Raw genomic sequence first — 19019 nt, forward strand, 5'->3', positions numbered from 1 at the left:
GCAGCGCATTGTAAGGTCAGCTCAGGTCAGCTGGGGTGCCGGGGAAGCTGCCTTTTGCAAAAGTTTGTCTGCCTTGATGGATCTCCTAATGGAGTAACAACCCCTTGCTCGTTTCGTGGCTTCCCCAGAAAGCAGTTTGAAAACGACTGCACCGTTGTGTCAGCGACCCATGACCCAGGCGGCTCAGTCGAAGCATGGAACAGAACCTTCCCCCCCCCTCCCCGCAGCCCCGAGCAGCCCCAATTAAACCTGCCTGCCACATTGATCGTGTCACCTGGGACACGTGTGTTCTCGACCTCAATGGCCGGGTCCCTTGGCGCATGGGCCCGGCGTGCGCCCAGCCAGGCTGATCCCTGTGGCTCCAGTCTCCCCGTCACCCATTGTCTTTTTTCAAGTTTCCATTGCCCTGTGCAAACCGGCCCCAGTGGAAAGAACGTCGTAGGGGCAGCAGATAACGCAGTGCAAATAGGATTTTTAAGTCATGCGTCGATGTGTAAGGAGTGGACAGGATGTGCCTTCAATCATCTCCCTCTCCAACCCCCACCGCACTGCTGTGCACTCGGAAAGTTTGTCTGTTTGGAGAAGGGGTGGTAGATATATGGGAGGGATCAGGGCAGCCAGGAGCTGTTGGGTCCAGTTTTGGGAAAGCTAGGCCTGGCATTATCCGGGACCTTTATAAGGCAAGGGGGGACAGGAGTTGAACCTGCTGCCTGGAGAGAGATAAGTTGCCAAAGGCTGGCTGAGTGGAGAGACACATCGGAGGAGCAGGTAAAAAAAGGAGCGGAGACATCGACATACCTGTCCCTGCATCTCTGTCTGTCCATCTCTCCTGCGCAATTTTTCTCTCCACTCCCCATGTAACAATTTACCCTCTTTTCTCTGCTTGTTGACCACCTACTCATGCCTGTCTTAACACCTTTCCTTTCTTCATCTCCTCCAGCTGGTGTGTGTGTGTGAGAATCGAGGGAGAGAGAGAGACTGCTGAGTTGCATTTTAAGCAGTCAAGGGGTCAGAGTCTTCGTTATCCTGCATAGCGCTCACACTCCAAGAGCAGCAGGACCAAAATTCCACATGCATTTGCCTTTGCTTTATTCATTTGTACAGGATGTGGTGTCCAGCTAATTCCTCAGGTGCAAAATTACAGGCCCTATTTTAGTGCAATAAACACCCTGCCACCAAATCTTGCGTCCCCACAAGTCCCTTTCTCATATTTAGATGTCTGGTTTAGATGGGGTTTTTTGTTGCACTCTGTATATCCTTAGGGACACTCATGTCTTTATTGTGAATTCATATATTGTTGGGCTGAGTCCTGTGAATGAAAAATAATGTTTCAGTCCAAGAATGGTCTGAGGTATACAATTAAGGGCCAGTGTTTTAACTCTGTCACCTCTGCTGCTTCTTCCCCGTGCTTCTCGTCTGACAGCTGAAAAGAACGACCCCGCTTAGACGATGGAGGAGGAGGACTCATCATATAAGACCATCTTTTCCCTGGGGCGGTTTAAGATCCGCAGGCAGCAGAATGGACCCCCCTCGGACCAAGCCAAGAGTGCCCCCAAATGCCCAGCGGAACTCCCGCCACCTTCGCAGATGGAGGAAAACGGATCTCTTTCAGACCCTCCGGATTACGAGACCACGATTGACGCCTGCCCTCGCTATGAATTCTATGCCCTTTCAGCACCTCCTGGGCGGCGGAAGGTCCGCCCTTCGCTGGACATGCTCAGAAATGCAGATCTGGTGAGACCTGCTAGAGGGTGCTTTTCCGCCCAAGGTGGCATCTGCCAGAGTTTTCCAGAAAACGTACATCACTGGGTGCAACAGCACACTTTTGAAAACAGCTGGCAAGGAAGGACCTTTTGCTGCATGTTAAATGGAGGAGGGGAACCTGTGGCCCTGCAGATTTTTCTGGACTACAACTCCCATCACCCCTGGCCATTGGCCAAGCTGGTAGGGGCTGGTGGGAGTTGGAGTCCATCAGCTTCTGGAGGGCCACACAGGGCCGGCCCACTCACGAGGCAAGGTGAGGCGACCACCTTGGGCAGCAGGATCCACAGGACAGCAGATCCGGCCTCCAAGGGATGCATTGCCCACTGCTGCTGCTGCAGTGACAGAAGCAGACCCAACACAATCATTGGAGGCCAGATCTCTCTCCTCCTGAGCAGCCTCTCCGTAAGCCACCTCTACAGTGGCCTGTTGGCAAAATGGAGGCCCTGCTGGTCTCTTCCCACCCTTGGTCCCCATGTAGATCTTTATTCCACTCGTGTTGCTGGTGTAGATCTTCACTCACCCTTATTCTCTGGCAAGGCATGGCTGTGTGCCATTTTGCGGTCCGCCTCAGGTGCTAAAATGTTTTGTGCCAGCTGTGTTGCCAGAGGTTCCTCACCCTTGGTGTAACTCAATAGGATGGGCCTCTTCACTTGGAGACAAAGGTTTCTATTTCTGCAGAAGACCACTTGGGCAATTAAAATATCATCCTCCTGACCGACCCAAGTTCTCCTCTTTTCCTTCTGTCCATTCTGGCCAAGTTACAGAGAACCAGGCAGAGGGCCCAGTAGTGGCACCCTCCTTGTGGAACTCCCTCCCACCAGATGTCAAAGAGAACAACAACTACCAGACTTTTAGAAGACATCTGAAGGCAGCCCTGTTTAGGGAAGCTTTTAATATTTGATGTATTACAGTATTTTAATATTTTTTTGGAAGCTGCCCAGAGTGGCTGGGGAAGCCCAGCCAGATGGGCGGGGTATAAATAATAAATTATTATAATATTATTATTGCACCAAGCAAGACGTCACAAGAAACGAATGCAAAATTAACAGAACGCTGGCATCCTCCCAAACTTGAGATGTTTTATTCTGTCCCTAAATTTCAATGCGTGCTTGTTAACTCCCTCATCCTATTCCCTTGCATTGTTGTTTTTCACAGACAAAAGGAGATCCCAGTGCCACGGAGGCAGAGGAGAAAGATGTGGAAGCCGACGAACCGGAAGTGGAACCAGTCCGCTTTGGCTGGGTGACCGGCGTCATGGTAAAGTCAAAAAATGAATGGATTAATTGGATTGCAGGGAAAGGAGAAGGGTGCCCATCTAGTCCCAGGAGTATACAATAATGCTGGGAAGATGCAAGCGAAGTAGCAGCAGTCAATGAATTGGTCCTGAATTATATATACATAAAAGGCAACCAGTGAGACATACAACATAGATTCAACCTTTGCTGTTCAGATGTTTTGGGATTACTGCTCACCTCTGACTCAGCCAGGGCAGCAGTGCTGGCTGCTGGTGCTGATTGAAATCATAGTCCAGAACATCTGGAGGCACCAAAACTCTCAGTTTCTAACTTTCCAAATCTTAAATTCAGTTCTCCACATTTTGCAGCATTTATTTATTTTTAAACCCTGCATGAAAATTCACCAGCAGTTTAGTGTGAATGTCCTAACCAACCCCTTTAGATGTGCAGTTTGGACTAATGTACGCAAGCAATTTCCCCCAATATAAATCCACTTTTGCATGTTATTGTCACCAACATCTTCACTTTTAATGTACACTTTACACCCAGTTATGCAAACACCGTTGGGTTGGAGAACTGCATAGCAAAATTCGGATGAGTGTGAATTTTGAAAGATACAGTAGTGGTGTGTCAGTTCACATCTTGTTCCAGAAGCTGAGAACTCGCTCACATACATACTGAACCGAGTTTCTCCTCCATCTCTAGTGTCGGTGTGCTATTAGATTCTCAGCTTTTTTCTTCTTCTTCTATTTCCGAAGATCCGGTGCATGCTGAACATCTGGGGTGTGATCCTTTACCTTCGTTTGCCATGGATAACTGCACAAGCCGGGATAGGTAAGAGTCTTTTTACCCATGGACAGCTGGGACTAAAAGGGAAAATGACTTTCCTTCTTTTGTGGTGTGTTTTTGTGTGAACTGTTTCGCACAACCCTTTCATGCTTGATCCTTGATTCCTGGATGTGGACACCTGTACATGTTTGAAAATACATTTACATCACGTATGCATAATGTGGGGGGGGAGAGAAGAGGGAAGAACCATAGAATTGTAGAGTTGTTGGGGACTATGAGAGGTCATCTAGCCCAACCCACTGCGATGCAAGAATCTTTTGCCCAAAATGGGACTCAAACTCTAAACCCTGAGATTAAAAGTCTCGTGCTCTACCAGCTGAGCTCCCATATGCAAAATAAGAGATAGAAATGTGTTGAGGTTGTCAGGTTGTTCTGTCAACCAGGATAACCGTCAGTAATTAATGAAAGTGGGTTTCAACTATTTAGAATCTGATTTTTTTTTAATGAAGCCATTTTCAAATATTTGTGTGAAATCTCGAGTTGTAGCCAGTGTTACTCAGAATAGACCTATGGAAGTTAATTGACATAACTAAAACTGTAAAATTAAGGAATGTTGAACTGACGTTTGAATGAAAATAAGAGGTACTGGTAAAGAGATGCCTAAGAAAATGTAAATAGGGACTGATAATTGAAAATCGATATTTAAAATAATAAGTTAACATATGGAGTAAGGATGAAAGCTAGAGGGTAAGGATTTGCTGAATTAAATATCTGAACTGGAATGCAAAATGGGAGGTGTTAGGAGGTCAAGAAACTAGTGAAGAAAATACAAGATTTGAAAATATTAATCTATTTTAGTTTTGATTTTTGGTTTTTCTCTTTGTTCTTATTCTTTATTTTTAATCTTACTCTTCTCTATTAACTGTTTTTCTATTGTGTATTTTTGTCTTGTTTTGCTTTTTGTAGTTTGAATTTTGTTGGAATTTGTTTTTATTGTTTTATTGTTTATGAAATAATAATAAATATCATTTATATATTAAAAAAACATTAACATAACTAAGGCCCCCATCTGCTCTATACATCTAAAGCAGTAGCTTACCTTTAAACATTCATAGCTTCCCAGAGCTATATTTCCACACTTCTCTGTGAAGACAGACTGTTAAACCACTTGGAATTGTAGCTCTGTGCGAGGAACTGGGAGTCTCCTCACAACTATTAGTACCCTTAATAAACCATAATTCCCTGTACACTTTGGGGGAAGCCGTGGCTGATTAAAGTGGCATGACACAGTTTTTAATATATAGTGCACATTGGGCTTTTTAGGCTCATTAATATCAACAGGACTACAGTGGTACCTCGGGTTACATATGCTTCAGGTTACAGACTCCGCTAACCCGGAAATAGTACCTCAGGTTAAGAACTTTGCTTCAAGATGAGAACAGAAATCGTGCTCCAGCGGTGCAGCGGCAGCGGGAGGCCCCATTAGCTAAAGTGGTGCTTCAGGTTAAGAACAGACCTCCAGAACGAATTAAGTAGGACGTGGCAAGACCCAGAGTCCTTTTTAGATTTATTTATTTTTTAATTGTAATTTCCCCAAGCCTTTCAGTACTTTCATTCATAAAATCTGCATCCCCATTCATAAAAACTGAGAGTACTCCAATCACTCCCTGTATCTTCCTTTTAAGAAATCAAAGAACAAAGAGCAACAGTTTCTTCTTGTATCCAAAATATATAGTGTTATTAAGTAACAAAGTAACAAAGTGCAGTTTAAAAAGTATCTAAAGACTGTTGTGTCTCCAAAGTTTTTTTCCCATTCACAAGTCGTTTACAGTGGAACCTGGGGTTACATAAGCTTCAGGTTACAGACTCTGCTAACCCAGAAATAGTACCTCGGGTTAAGAACTTTGCTTCAGGATGAGAACAGAAATCGTGCTCCAATGGCACGGCGGCAGCAGGAGGCCCTATTAGCTAAAGTGGTGCTTCAGGTTAAGAACAGTTTCAGGTTAAGAACGGACCTCTGGAACGAATTAAGTACTTAACCCGAGGTACCACTGTACTGCAAAATCTTCCCTTCAAAAGACAGGAGTTGACTTCCTTTTTAGATTCCGTCTTTGCCAAATCTAAATTAAATCCAGTTCTTTTTATTTTGAAAAGTCCATTGTTGGCGACAATGCCTTTTTCCCCTTGAAAGTCTGCTGCTTCATGTGGCAATTCGTGGTTTCAGGTTTCTGAGCTGCGCTGGAGCCACGGGCAGGCTCAGGCCACTGTCACACCCCACACCCCACTCACTGCTGATGCAGCGGTGGGGCTCCGGCGATCGCGGCGAGCCTCTTCATGCCTGGCTGGTCCCCTTGACACCCCACTGCCTGTGGGGCTTTTGGGGGGGTGCCTAGCAAGTTTTCAACGTTTTTGAGTCCACGGCTCCCTTGACCAACTGCCTTCTTTCTACCACACCCCTGTGGAGCTCAAGAGCCCAGTTGTGTCACCCTTTGCCTGCAGAGCTGGCAGCCTCTCACCCTTTTTTGAACACCCTCCCTTGTGGAGTGTGTTCACTCAGCCTCCCCTCTCCTTGGGAGTCCTCGGAGCTGCCCCCACCCCCTGCCCCAAAGAGAGGTGCCTCCTCCCTAACCAGCCCCAGAGGCACAATTCGCCTGGGGAGCTTTGTAGCCATGACAGCTGCAACGAACAGCCGTGCAAGCCTTTGGGAGGCAGAGAGATGTGAGAAGGCATCAAGGGAGGGAGGGAAGGAAAAAGGGACAGAGGCAGTGGCGTAGTGTGGGGGGTGCAGGGGGGGCCGGCCACACCGGGCGCAACATCTGGGGGTTAGGGTTAGGGGGCGCAAATCCACGGGTTAGGGGGCGCAAATCCACGGGTTAGGGGGCGCAAATTACTTGCCTTGCCCCGGGTGCTGACAACCCACGCTACGCCACTGGACAGAGGCCAGTGTTGCCTGCAGCACCCTTGACCATCAGTCAAGGCACCCCAGGGTGCCACGGCACACTGGTTGAAAACCACTGGCCTGAACCATTAGGTTCATAAAGTGGGTGTTGGTGAGGTCTGTTGGTGATGCTGACAGGATTGCTAACTCACTCAGTTACCTCTTTTCCTCCCCCTCCCCAGGGTTAACCTGGCTGATCATTCTAATGTCTTCTGTGGTGACCAGCATCACGGGGCTTTCCATCTCAGCCATCTCCACCAACGGCAAGGTCAAAGCAGGTAAGCCGTCTTCCTCTTCACCAAATGGAAGCCAATCCTTTTGCCCCCCTGTGCTAGGCAACAGCCATATTCATGCCATACCTTTAAAGCAGGAGTAGGCAAACTAAGGCCTGGGGACCGGATCTGGCCCAATCGCCTTCTAAATCCGGTCCGTGGATGGTCCAGGAATCAGTGTGTTTTTACATGAGTAGAATGTGTCCTTTTATTTAAAATACATCCCTGGGTTATTTGTGGGGCATAGGAGTTCGTTCATATATTTTTTCCAAAATATAGTCCAGCCCCCCACAAGGTCTGAGGGACAGTGGACCGCCCCCCTGCTGAAAAGGTTTGCTGACCCCTGGTTTAAAGCACCTTGAGGCCCCTTTCAGCAGCCGTGACTTCCCCCAAAGTATTCTTTGTTAAGGATATTGTGAGTCAATAGAAGACCCCCTGTTCCCCTCACAGAGCTACAATTCCCAGAGTGGTTTAGCAGTCAATCCCTCTTCACCGGCAACTTGGGAACTGTAGCTCAGGGGGTGGGGATAAGGGTCTCCTGACGACTGCCAGCACCCTTAACAGCCTACAGTTCCCAGAATTCTTTGAGGAAACCTACAATTGTTTAAAATGGAGCTTTACGTGTATGGAGCAAATGTGGCCATTGGTAAAGGTGGAATGAGCAATAATTGGTAAGTGTGTGGAAACAATATTTGAACATGCTGAAAGTGGGTTGCTTGCTGTGGTGTTGCCACAGAGAGCTGCAACAAGGCTGGAGTCAGGAGTCAGCGTTCGCAGACACCTGCCTCACTGTGGGGCCCACTGCCGGCCCTACTGCCTGTTCCCCTGACCTCTCCGAATGTCTGAACGCTTCCAAGAGTGATGAGAAGGCTCAGCAGCTTCCAAATGCATTTCTCTTTCATTCCAGGAAGAGATGCACATTGAACCCAGGCTTGGAGGGAAGCAAATGAGTGCTGTGTTGACAGTGGTGAGGGTGGGGTCCACCCAGGAAAGGAGCCCCGATGTGGGTATCTTCCCCTAGGGTCTCTCAAAATATGGGGCCCACACTAAGCTACACAACTTTGCTGGGGGGAAATGCTTCCTTCAGAGAAACTGGCTTGAATCCAAATCGCTTCCTCTGAATCAAGCTTTCCCAAACTTGGGTCTCCGGCTGTTTTTGGACTACAACTCCCATCATCCCTGACCCCTGCCTGGTCCTGCTAGCTAGGGATGATGAAGGGAAAAACAGCCGGACACTCGAGTTTGGGAAACTCTGCTCTAAATGGGCTTCTAAGGGATTCCATGTAGTGGCCAATCGGCTGGTCGGTGGTTATAGCCGGCCCCTTTGAAGGTGTGTTCCCAGCACCAATCAGCTCCTTGACACTAGCTGCACATCTTCAGAGCCAGCCCTGAGGAGTAAATAACATCTGAATTCTCTCCTGGCGCAGGGGGTACCTACTTTCTCATCTCCCGCAGCTTGGGCCCAGAGCTCGGCGGCTCCATCGGCCTTCTCTTCTCCTTTGCCAACGCCGTCGCTGTGGGCATGCATGTGGTGGGCTTCTCCGAAACTGTCAAGGACCTCCTTGTGGTATGTGTGGCACGCGCTCCCATGCCATCCTGCCCCATGTATTGGCCCCTACATCCATTTCTTTAGCAACAGTTTGACCTGCAGAAATTATCGGGTGGCCCTGTTGAACTATTCTAGTGTTGGTTGTGGTGTGTTTTTTTCTGGCCAAATTGGCAACACTGCATAGGCTCTTCTTAGACAACAACAAAAGTAAAAACAATATTTATTTTTAATTTATATGCTGCTCATCTGACTGGATTGCCCCAGCACTCTGGGTGGCTTCCAACATAATATCAAAACACAAAAACCTTCAAACATTTTTTAAAAAACGTCCCTGTACAGGGCTGCCTTCAGATGTATTCTAACACTCAGATAGATGTTTATTTCCTGGATGGGGCAAAAATGGGGAAGAAAAGTGATGTCACATGGCAGCAGTCTCCTCCCCCAATTTGCACATGCTCATTAGAATATTCTATTGGAGACACTTATGCTGGGAAGAGGAGCCTTTGGGAGGGGGCAGGGCTGCAGCTTGGTGGCAGAACGTTGGCATTGCATGCAGAAGGTCCCAGGTTCAGTTTTGAGGTATGATAGGAAATGCCCCTTGCCTGCAACCCTGGAGAGCTTCTGCCAGTCATTGTAGTTCTGGGTGAGGAAACTCCCACCTGATCAGTGCCTGGCAGTGTGACTGCCTGGGAGCCACATTTATGCTCCCCTGGGTTCCACAATGGCAGAGGGCACCACTCAACCCCTGAGCTGCCAGCTCTGTTCCCCTGTGCTCTCAGCGATGGACACGAACCAAGGACCCAAAGAGGAGAAGGCAACCCAGGGGAGCAGGTCAGACCTGCCTTTGAGGCCTATCTCACCTTCACTCTCCTCTGACAGGAGTTCGACGGGGTGATGAGCGACCCAACAAACGACATCCGCATCGTGGGTGTGATCACCATCACTGTTCTCCTGGGCATCGCGCTGGCTGGCATGGAATGGGAGGCCAAGGTAACTGGAAAGGAAACCATGTTTGGATTTGGGTAACGGGGTGCAGTTAAAACAGAGCACAAAGATTCAGGAAGCCAGGAGTCCTGGGGCTGTGGCGGTTGGGTGTGTGCACCAGCTTTGATTTTAGAAAGAGCAGTAGTAGAATTCTCATCCCGTGGAGAAGAGAAGAGAGGGTGTCAATCAAGAAGAGACCCTGAGAACCAGGAGCAGATAGGGCTGGCTTCCAGTTGGGTGAAGAAAAAGTTTGCTAGGAAGCGTGGCTTCATTTAATAATTCCTCTCTTTCCAGGCTCAAGTTGTCTTCTTCTTCGTCATCATGATCTCCTTCATCAATTATTTTGTGGGCACCTTCATCCCAGCCACTCCAGAGAAAATGTCTAAGGGGTACTTCAGCTATCGAAGTAAGGGCCACGTCCTCCACAATCTGTTGTGCCCCAGGCAACCAGCTTCCTCTCAGAACCATTCACCCTGTAAGATTTGCCCTGCTGGGACAAAACAATCCCAGCCTACCTAAAACAGGGGATCAGCTGATGTCTGGGGCTTGCTTCCCCTTGCTTTCAACCCAGCTGTATCTTTATCTGACTCCCCCCCCACCTGACATCAGGTTGTGTGCCTTGGCTTGGCCAAAACAGCCTTGCAGGTCAAATGGAGAAGCCTACTGGGCTAAACGCTCCTCTCGGTAGTGGCGCCCACCCTGTGGAATGCCCTCCCATCAGATGTCAAAGAAATAAACAACTATCTGACATTTAGAAGACATCTGAAAGCAGCCCTGTTTAGGGAAGTTTTTAACGATTGATGTTTTAATTTTTTTTTTAATTGTTTGTTGGAAGCTGCCCAGGGTGGCTGGGGAAACCCACCCAGATGGGCAGGTTATTATTATTATTATTATTATTATTATTATTATTATTATTATTATTATTATCATCACCACCACCACCACCACCACCACTACCTTTAATTCAGAAATTTGGTTTGACTTGATTATCTCTTTTAAAAAGCTAGAACATTCTGCTTCTCCCCCCATTGCATTTGAGTAAATCACCTTTCCTTTTCTCTCCTCCTTTTCCAAAGCCAATAACTTCTTGGACAATATCGGCCCTGAATGGCGAGGCGAATCTGGCAGCTTTTTCGGCATGTTCTCCATCTTCTTCCCTTCGGCTACGGGGATCCTGGCTGGAGCCAATATCTCGGGAGACCTCAAGGTAAATTGTTCCGGGTCTGTGTTTTGCTTGTGTTTAATTTAGTCAAAAAGGAATTGCATTTATATCCCACCTCTCATCCGGGCAGCTCAAGGGGGTGAGGTTGGTTCTCCCCCTCCCCATTTCATCGTCACAACAACCCTGTGACATAGCTGTCAAGGTTTTCCTTTTTTTAAGGGAAATTCCCTTATTCTGAATAGGATTCCTCACAAGAAAAGGGGAAAGTGGACAGCTATGCTCTGTGAGGTGGTTGATATGCGTAACCGTAGGCCCTCACCAGGTCTGCTGGGTCCCAAGAATTGTTTGAATCTGATACATGTATTTTTGCTAGCTCTGCCTTTCCCTCCGAAGCCGCTAACTGGAGTTGCAGCAGCTGAAGGGGGCGAAGGGATGTGTTGTCGAACACCTAGTGGTTCCCAGCTGTCTGACCGGGTGGAATGGCTGCTGGTGGGAACTGTTCTGGGAGGGGAGGGACCAAAGGGCAGCCAGGTGAAGAAGGCCTTTCTGCCTCACCTCTACCTCCGAAGAGCAGTGAGGTGGAAACGCCCTTGGCCAGTTGCACCCTAAACCCTGCTAAACAATTGCTCATTGTGCTGTTTCCTTCGCAGGACCCGGCGGTGGCCATCCCCCAGGGGACACTCATGGCTATCTTCCTGACAACCTTGACGTACCTGGCTATCGCTGCCACCATAGGTAAAGAGCTTGCCTACAAGAATGGTGTATGCCTATGCCAGGGCTGCACCAAGACACTTTTGCTGACCCTGAGGGGCCTAGCGGGAAGACAACAATGAATTTAGACCATGTTTGCTGCTTGGTCTCCCAGCGACTTATTTTAAAACGTGAACGCCTTACAATGCTGACTCGTTCCTACGAAAACACACATCATTCATTAGAAATATATACAAAACAAACCTCTTCCCTACCCACAGGGAAGGAGCGGGGTGCTTTAGTAACTCACTGCCACAGGAATCTTGGGTGGCACTTTTCACAGCAACGTAATTATCCAAGACTACATACACCCGGGGCTTTTTTTCAGCTGGAACTTGCCGGAACTCAGTTATGGCACCTCTCAGGTGGGCACCATTGCCATTATACGAGAACAAGGGAGGTTTTCATGGTGAGTTCCAGCACCTCTTTTTTCTAGAAGAATAGCACTGCATACACCAGGAGTAGGCAACCTAAGGACTGTGGGCCGGATGCGGCCCAATTGCCTTCTCAATCCAGCCCGCGGACAGTCCAGGAAAAATCAGTGTGTTTTTACATGAGTAGAATGTGTGCTTTTATTTAAAATGCATCTCTGGGTTATTTGTGGGGCATAAGAATTTGTTCAATTTTATTCAAAATATAGTCCAGCCCACCACATGGTCTGAGGGATGGTGGACTGGCCCATGGCTGGAAAAGGTGCATGGAGCCATAGTCTGAGGTGGAATGTTTTCACCTGGTGCCTCCCTGCCTCCATTCCATGTATTAAAGTGGATCAGAGGTGCAGCTGAATCGTCCTTTGACACGGGCAGAGCAATAGTGTCTCCCGCAGCACCTGAAGGCAGCGGGATCGCATAGAGGGCTGGCAGCACGCCGCACGGCTCAGCCTGCTCCCTGCCACCTTCCCCATAGCAGCTGCTCGACCTCCTCGCTTTGCCCCTCTCCAGCCCAGCCCATGGGGCTCTCATGGCCACAAGAAGCCCTTCACCTTAACATAAATAAATAATAATGGCAGCCTTTCCTCTTGCCAGGCACCTGTATGGTCCGCGACGCCTCCGGCAGCCTGAACGACACCCTGGCGTCCGCCAACTTCACCAGCGGGGACTGCGTTGGCCGGGCCTGCGAATTCGGGTGGAATTTCACCGAGTGCACCGTGGCTGGGACCTGTGACTATGGTTTGGCCAATGACTACCAGGTAGGGGAAACCCGTGTTCCTCCCTCTCCTCCCTTGGCTCTCTGTGGGACTGGATTGAGGCCTTGTAGTTGGGTTTACTGGGGTTCTCCTCCCCATCCCATAATACGGTTTTGTCGTTGCCTCCCTTGTCTCTTAGACCATGAGCTTGGTGTCTGCGTTCAGCCCCCTCATCACAGCTGGGATCTTTGCCGCCACCCTCTCCTCAGCTTTGGCCTGCCTCGTCTCTGCCCCCAAGGTCTTCCAGGTAATTTGGGGGAAGCGGGGGGCGGGTGGGCGTGTTACACCCAAGCTCTACTTGGAGTTCAAGATGTAAGGAAGGCTGTGGAGGCTGACTCACTGGGCCCCATGGCGCACTGCCTCGTCAACCTGTCTGCCTGTACCTGCCTTGCCCGTCTTTTTTGCTTCCAACTACCCCAGGGGTGACCCTGGCTGTCAACTTCCTTCTAAACCCCACAGAACTCAAATTACAGGCAACCCCCACATTTACACACTTTTCAATACCTGAGCGACTGCGCACACGCACATTGCGCTGAACCCGGAGGTGACCCACATACCTCACCGAAAGGGGTAGGGACAAAAACGGGCTGTTTGCAGGCTTTCTCGATGGCGTTTCACCGGTGCTTGTAGTGCCTCGGAACGTAAACTCCACTTAAATAGGGGGGGGGTTGCCTGTAACTGACTGTGCCTGTCATCAGCTCTAGCAAAACCTATGGTTTGTTTGTTTGTTTGTTTCATGAAATAATATATACTGCTTGACTGTAAAAAAAACCAACAAAAAAAAACCTCAAAGCAATTTATGGAAAGATAAAACGAGAAAATTGAATTTGTAGCAGTGCTTTAAAATGTAAAAAAGTTAAAATACTGAAACGGATCAAAGTTATTTCAACTTTCTAAGGGTCTGGGTAGGCTTGTCTCAACAAGAATGTCTGGGTAGGGACGCGGGTGGTGCTGTGAGTTAAACCAGTGAGCCTAGGACTTGCCAATCAGAAGGTCGGCGGTTCGAATCCCTGTGACGGGGTGAGCTCCTGTTGCTCAGTCCCTGCTCCTGCCAACCTAGCAGATCGAAAGCACCCCAAAGTGCAAGTAGATAAATAGGTACCGCTCCGGTGGGAACGTAAATGGCGTTTCCGTGCGCTGCTCTGGTTCACCAGAAGCGGCTTAGTCATGCTGGCCACATGACCCGGAAGCTGTACGCCGGCTCCCTTGGCCAATAAAGCGAGATGAGTGCCGCAACCCCAGAGTCGGTCACGACTGGACCTAATGGTCAGGGGTCCCTTTACCTTTACCTTTAGGCTTGTCTCAACAAGAATGTTTTTAGCAGATCCGAAAAGGGAGCTGTGGAGGTCCATGCTTTAATCTCAATAGGCTTTGCTGCCTTCCATCCTGCATAGCAGGGGGTTGGACTAGATGACCCTCAGAGTACCCTCCCAGTTTTACAGTTCTGTGATAGCATGAGCCTACCGGTCTCAATGGGCACTACCCACTGCTGAGGGAAGTTTGAAGTAACTGTGAAGATCTCTCCCATTGGACATCTCCCTCCAGTGTGGTGTCATGGTTAAGAGCGGTGGACTCGTAATCTGGGGAACCGGGTTCGCTTCCCCGCTCCTCCACATGCAGCTGCTGGGTGACCTTGGGCTAGTCACACTTCTCTGAAGTTTCTCAGCCCCACTTACCTCACAGGTTACATACGCTTCAGTGTGGGGGAGGAAGGGAAAGGAGATTGTTAGCCACTTTGAGACTCCTTAGGGTAGTGATAAAGCGGGATATCAAATCCAAACTCTTCTTCTTCCTTCTCATTTGTGCGCCTCTCCCTTCCCCCCAGTGCCTTTGCCAGGACAATCTCTACCCCCTCATTGGCTTCTTCGCAAAAGGATATGGAAAGAACAATGAGCCGCTGAGGGCCTACGCTCTGACCTTCCTCATAGCTGTTGCCTTCATCCTCATTGGTAAGCGAGACCACCTCCCCTCCCTTATTTATCAGACCCACAATTTCCACCCCCGAAAACTATTATTTTGTGATTGACACAGTGAGCTTCAGGGCTGAGTGGAGATTCTAAACCTGGTCTCCCAGGTCATTCCCAATATTCTAGCCAGGACACCACACTGGCATTTGGGTGTCAGGCCAAGGCATTCCAATTTTCCCAGGCTTTGGGTCATTCATTGATATCATGGTATTCAGCTATGTTGAGTTTTATGCAGAGTGGAGCTCTTGAAATTAATGGACCTCACTCAGCCATGTGTCTTAATTTAAATAGGTCCACACTAACTAAAACTAGCATAGTACCCAAACTGTTGCATGCTTTCTGGCATGTCTCGTGGTGTTCATTTTTTAGTAGGGCGGGGGGGGGTACAACAATCCTTTTTATAATTTTAGGGATTTTGCTCCATCGTTTTTCTTAAATACTTGATTTTTTCCCCCTTATGGGGGCCATGCTGCTTTTGTCAGTCACTTTGTGACTTTTTTTGTGTGTTTGGGGTTAAGGAATAAATGGGTGTACGGTGGTACCTCAGGTTACATACGCTTCAGGTTACATACGCTTCAGGTTACAGACTCCGCTAACCCAGAAATAGTACTCGGGTTAAGAACTTTGCTTCGGGATGAGGACAGAAATCGTGCTCCAGCAGCGCAGCAGCAGGAGGCCCCTATTAGCTAAAGTGGTGCTTCAGGTTAAGAACAGTTTCAGGTTAAGAACGGACCTCTGGAACGAATTAAGTACTTAACCAGAGGTACCACTGTAATAAATAAAATAATAATAAACAAACAACTAGCACAGACATGAACGGTCTCCCTCTGGAGGTTGTGGACTCTCCCTCCTTGGGGGGCGGGGTTTAAAGCAGAGGTTGGATGGTCATCTGTCGTGGCTGCTTTAGCTGAGATTCCTGCATTGCGGGAATGACCCTCAGGACCCCTCACAATGCTATGATTCTATGAAATTAGCAGCGTTGAGGGCTAGCTGCTTGAGTAGAGCATACAAGAGCACTCCCCCCATCCCATCCCCTGTTCTGTGCCAGAATACAGTGCCTCCTTGTTTACCTTTCCTTTCTTTGCCCCTGCAGCGGATCTGAACACCATCGCCCCCGTCATCTCCAATTTCTTCTTGTGCTCTTATGCCCTCATCAACTTCAGCTGCTTCCATGCCACCGTCACCAATTCCCCAGGTAAGGAGGGTGGTGGACAGGTGGGCCGTGTGGGAGGTAGAAATGGTGCATGTGTGTGTGTGTGCGGGGGTAACAAGGTGGGAAAGAGCAAACATGTCCTGCTGGGAAAGACAAATGAGCCAACAGGCTGGGCAACTTGTGCCAGGCAGGAACGGGTTGGTCTGCATTGCGTTCGCAGCGAGCTTTTGTCAGGTGAGCCACTGCCAGGAAGGCTGGGGTGAGAAGTGAAAGGGGCAGAGGAAGGTCCTGATTTGGGCCACGGCACTCTCCTTAGGCCACACTGCCTCCCCTTCCCCTTCCCCTTCCCATCTGAATCTTCCTGCTTAAACAGCTTGCTTCATTTCCTTCCTGTGCTCCCCTTTCCTCAGAGTGAGGAAAGCAAGCTGGAAAAGAGGTTTGTGTATGCAAGGGTAAGAGAAGAGTGTGTGTGTGTGTAAAAGTGTGTAAGGTACGTGTGTAATAATAATGATAGTAATAATAATAATAATTTATTACTTATACCCCGCGCATCTGGCCAGGCCTCCCCAGCCACTCAGGGCGGCTCCCAACAGGATATTAAAAACACCATAAAACATCAGACATTAAAAACTTCCCTAAACAGGGCTGCCTTCAGATGTCTTCTAAAAGTCAGATAGTTTTTTATTTCCTTGACATCTGGTGGGAGGGCGTTCCACAGGGCGGGCACCAACAAGGCCCTCTGCCTGATTCCCTGGTTCTCGCAGGGATATTCAGTCCCTGTCCACTTTTCCCAGAGTAAATTTAACCATTAGCAAAGATCTCCTCTCCATATTCTCTTCTGTCTTCGCCATTTTATCCTCATAACAACAACCCTTTTGAGGTAGGTTAGGCAGAGAGAGAGAGAGAGGCCCAAATATAACCCAGTGAACTTCATGGTTGAGTGGAGATTTGAGTGTCTTCTGAGTTCTGCAAAAGATTCTGGACCCGCATGGCCAACAAGCAGATGTTTGGAGGGGAATCAGTAGCCTCAAGTACTTTTGGGGGGCCATGTGTGTAGAGTTGTGCTAGGTCAATGGAATCCTAGGTCCTAGGATAAACCAGGGTGACACCTGGGCTCCCTCTCTGTGTGCAATACCTTTTGATCTCACCTGTGTTCCCCCATCATCACCATCCTCCAGGCTGGAGGCCCTCTTTCCGCTACTTCAGCAAATGGACAGCCCTGTTTGGAGCCATCGTCTCTGTGGTCATCATGTTCCTGCTGAATTGGTGGTCAGCCCTCATTGTCATCGGGATCATCGTCATCAGCTTGGCCTACACCACCTACAAGAAACCAGGTGAGGGGAGCCTGGCGTTGGATCTGAGAAGCAAAGGGTGGGGTAGAACGTCCCAGTTCTCCACACCTTCTTCCCAGCTTAGTTTAGAGAAAGAGCTGGGAGCTTCAGGTCCAAATGTCAAGGAGTCCTGGTCAAGGCTTATTTACAAATTCTTCATCATTGTCAGGAGTTCTGTTTCTGGAACCTTCTCAGCTGGAGGAGATTTTATTTCTTAAACCAATTCACTGAATCCCAAAGTATCATACCACGTTAAACAGCCATGACTCACCCCCCTCCCGGATAGTTTCTTAAGGTTGCCTAGAGTTGCTAAGGGAACTCTCTCAGAGCTACCGTTCCCAGAGTAGTTTAATAATAGTACCTTTATTGTCAATGTACAAGCTGTGTACAATGAAATTAAACAATCAGTCCCTCTTCCCTGGGAACGATGGGGGTTTCCTAACAACTCTCAGCACCCTTGACAAACTACACTTCCCAGGATCCTTTGCCTTTAAATGTATCATGCAGCTGGTGCCCAATCAGCTGATGGCCAGGACTTGAATAGCACCATGCGCAGCTCCTTTCAAGCAGTGTGCTGGTGAGGCCTGATGGGAATTGTAGTCTGAAACTTCTGGAGGGTTGGGAAGCCTGGGCAAGGAGGGCAAATAGCCTTACGCCAGGCAAGATCATCTCCCTGTGTCCTGAAGCGGATCCTTCAGTGGGGGATACCCCTCTAGGTCCTTCCAGTATCTGAATCCATCAGAAAAGGTAAAAAGGTAAAGGGACCCCTGACCATTAGGTCCAGTCGTGACTGACTCTGGGGTTGCAGCGCTCATCTCGCTATATTAGCCGAGGGAGCCAGTGTATAGCTTCCGGGTCATGTGGCCACCATGACTAAGCCACTTCTGGAGAACCAGAGAAGCGCATGGAAACACCGTTTACCTTCCCGCAAGAGCGGTACCTATTTATTTACTTGCACTTTTGACGTGCTTTCGAACTGCTAGGTTGGCAGGAATCACAAAAGGTAGATATGGACTAAAGCTCTTCTTCATTTCTCTCCTCTGCCCACAGAGGTAAACTGGGGTTCCTCAGTGCAGGCTGGCACCTACAACATGGCCCTGTCAAATGCTGTGAACCTGAACGACGTAGAGGACCACGTCAAGAATTTTCGGTGAGGGAGCTACTTTAGTTTATCAAGTGAAGAACAGAAGGCCCGTGAGCCAGATTCCCTTGGTGCTGTTCCCCTTTCTGAGGTGGGGTGGGTCAAAGACTGGGGAGGCACAGCACAATCCCATGCATTGTGTTTACTCAGAAGTAACTCGTACTGTGTTCAATGGAGCTTGCATTTTAGGATTGCAGCCTTCAGTGTAAACTCAGGGTTAAAAATGGTCACACCCATGCAGTGGCGTAGCGTGGGTTGTCAGCACCCGGGGCAAGGCAAGTAATTTGCGCCCCCTAACCCGTGGATTTGCGCCCCCTAACCCTAACCCCCAGATGTTGCGCCCGGTGCGGCCGGCCCCCCCTGCACCCCCCAAGCTACGCCACTGCACCCACGACATCCATTTAAAGCACACTTATACAATTTTAAACAGTCATGGCTTCCCCCAGAGTAGCCTCCTCCTCAAGAGGTCCGGAGGGTGGCAACACGAGAATGGGCCTATTTTGCAGTGGCTCCCCATCTGTGGAATGCTCTCCCCAGGGAAGTTCGCCTGGCGCCTTCATTATACACCTTTAGGCACCAGGCAAAAATGTTCCTTTTTAACCAGCCTTTGGTTGATCTGATTTACATCCTAAGCCCTTTTAAAATGTTGTGGTTTTTTTGGCGGGGGGGGGGGCTATTGGGTTTTATTTTTATTATGTATTTTGTGGTTTTATATATCTTGATTTTATTCTGTGAACCGACCTGAGACCCCCAGGTATAGGGCAGTATATACATTGAATAATCAAATCAAATCAAATC

The 19019-nt window shown here is 48.7% G+C and overlaps 2 protein-coding genes across 4 annotated transcripts in view; one reads left to right on the forward strand and one right to left on the reverse strand.

Annotated features, from left to right (window-relative positions):
* The window catches only part of OSGEP (O-sialoglycoprotein endopeptidase), a 101109-nt gene that overhangs the window by 27313 nt on the left and 54777 nt on the right, over nt 1–19019 (reverse strand). The window lies entirely within an intron of this gene.
* The window catches only part of LOC309517113 (solute carrier family 12 member 3-like), a 33664-nt gene that overhangs the window by 6365 nt on the left and 8280 nt on the right, over nt 1–19019 (forward strand). The window contains exons 2-16 of the mRNA XM_082196169.1: nt 1424–1734; nt 2920–3021; nt 3758–3833; nt 6909–7004; nt 8426–8565; nt 9427–9537; nt 9826–9937; nt 10608–10738; nt 11344–11428; nt 12469–12632; nt 12769–12876; nt 14455–14578; nt 15690–15791; nt 16928–17083; nt 18131–18230. Coding sequence (XP_082052295.1) covers nt 1450–1734; nt 2920–3021; nt 3758–3833; nt 6909–7004; nt 8426–8565; nt 9427–9537; nt 9826–9937; nt 10608–10738; nt 11344–11428; nt 12469–12632; nt 12769–12876; nt 14455–14578; nt 15690–15791; nt 16928–17083; nt 18131–18230 — 1892 coding nt within the window. The 5' untranslated portion in view covers nt 1424–1449. The remainder of the gene's footprint in view (nt 1–1423; nt 1735–2919; nt 3022–3757; nt 3834–6908; nt 7005–8425; nt 8566–9426; nt 9538–9825; nt 9938–10607; nt 10739–11343; nt 11429–12468; nt 12633–12768; nt 12877–14454; nt 14579–15689; nt 15792–16927; nt 17084–18130; nt 18231–19019) is intronic.

The sequence above is a fragment of the Podarcis vaucheri genome, assembly GCF_965113315.1.
Source record: "Podarcis vaucheri genome assembly, chromosome: 13".
Taxonomy (NCBI): Eukaryota; Metazoa; Chordata; class Lepidosauria; order Squamata; family Lacertidae; genus Podarcis; species Podarcis vaucheri.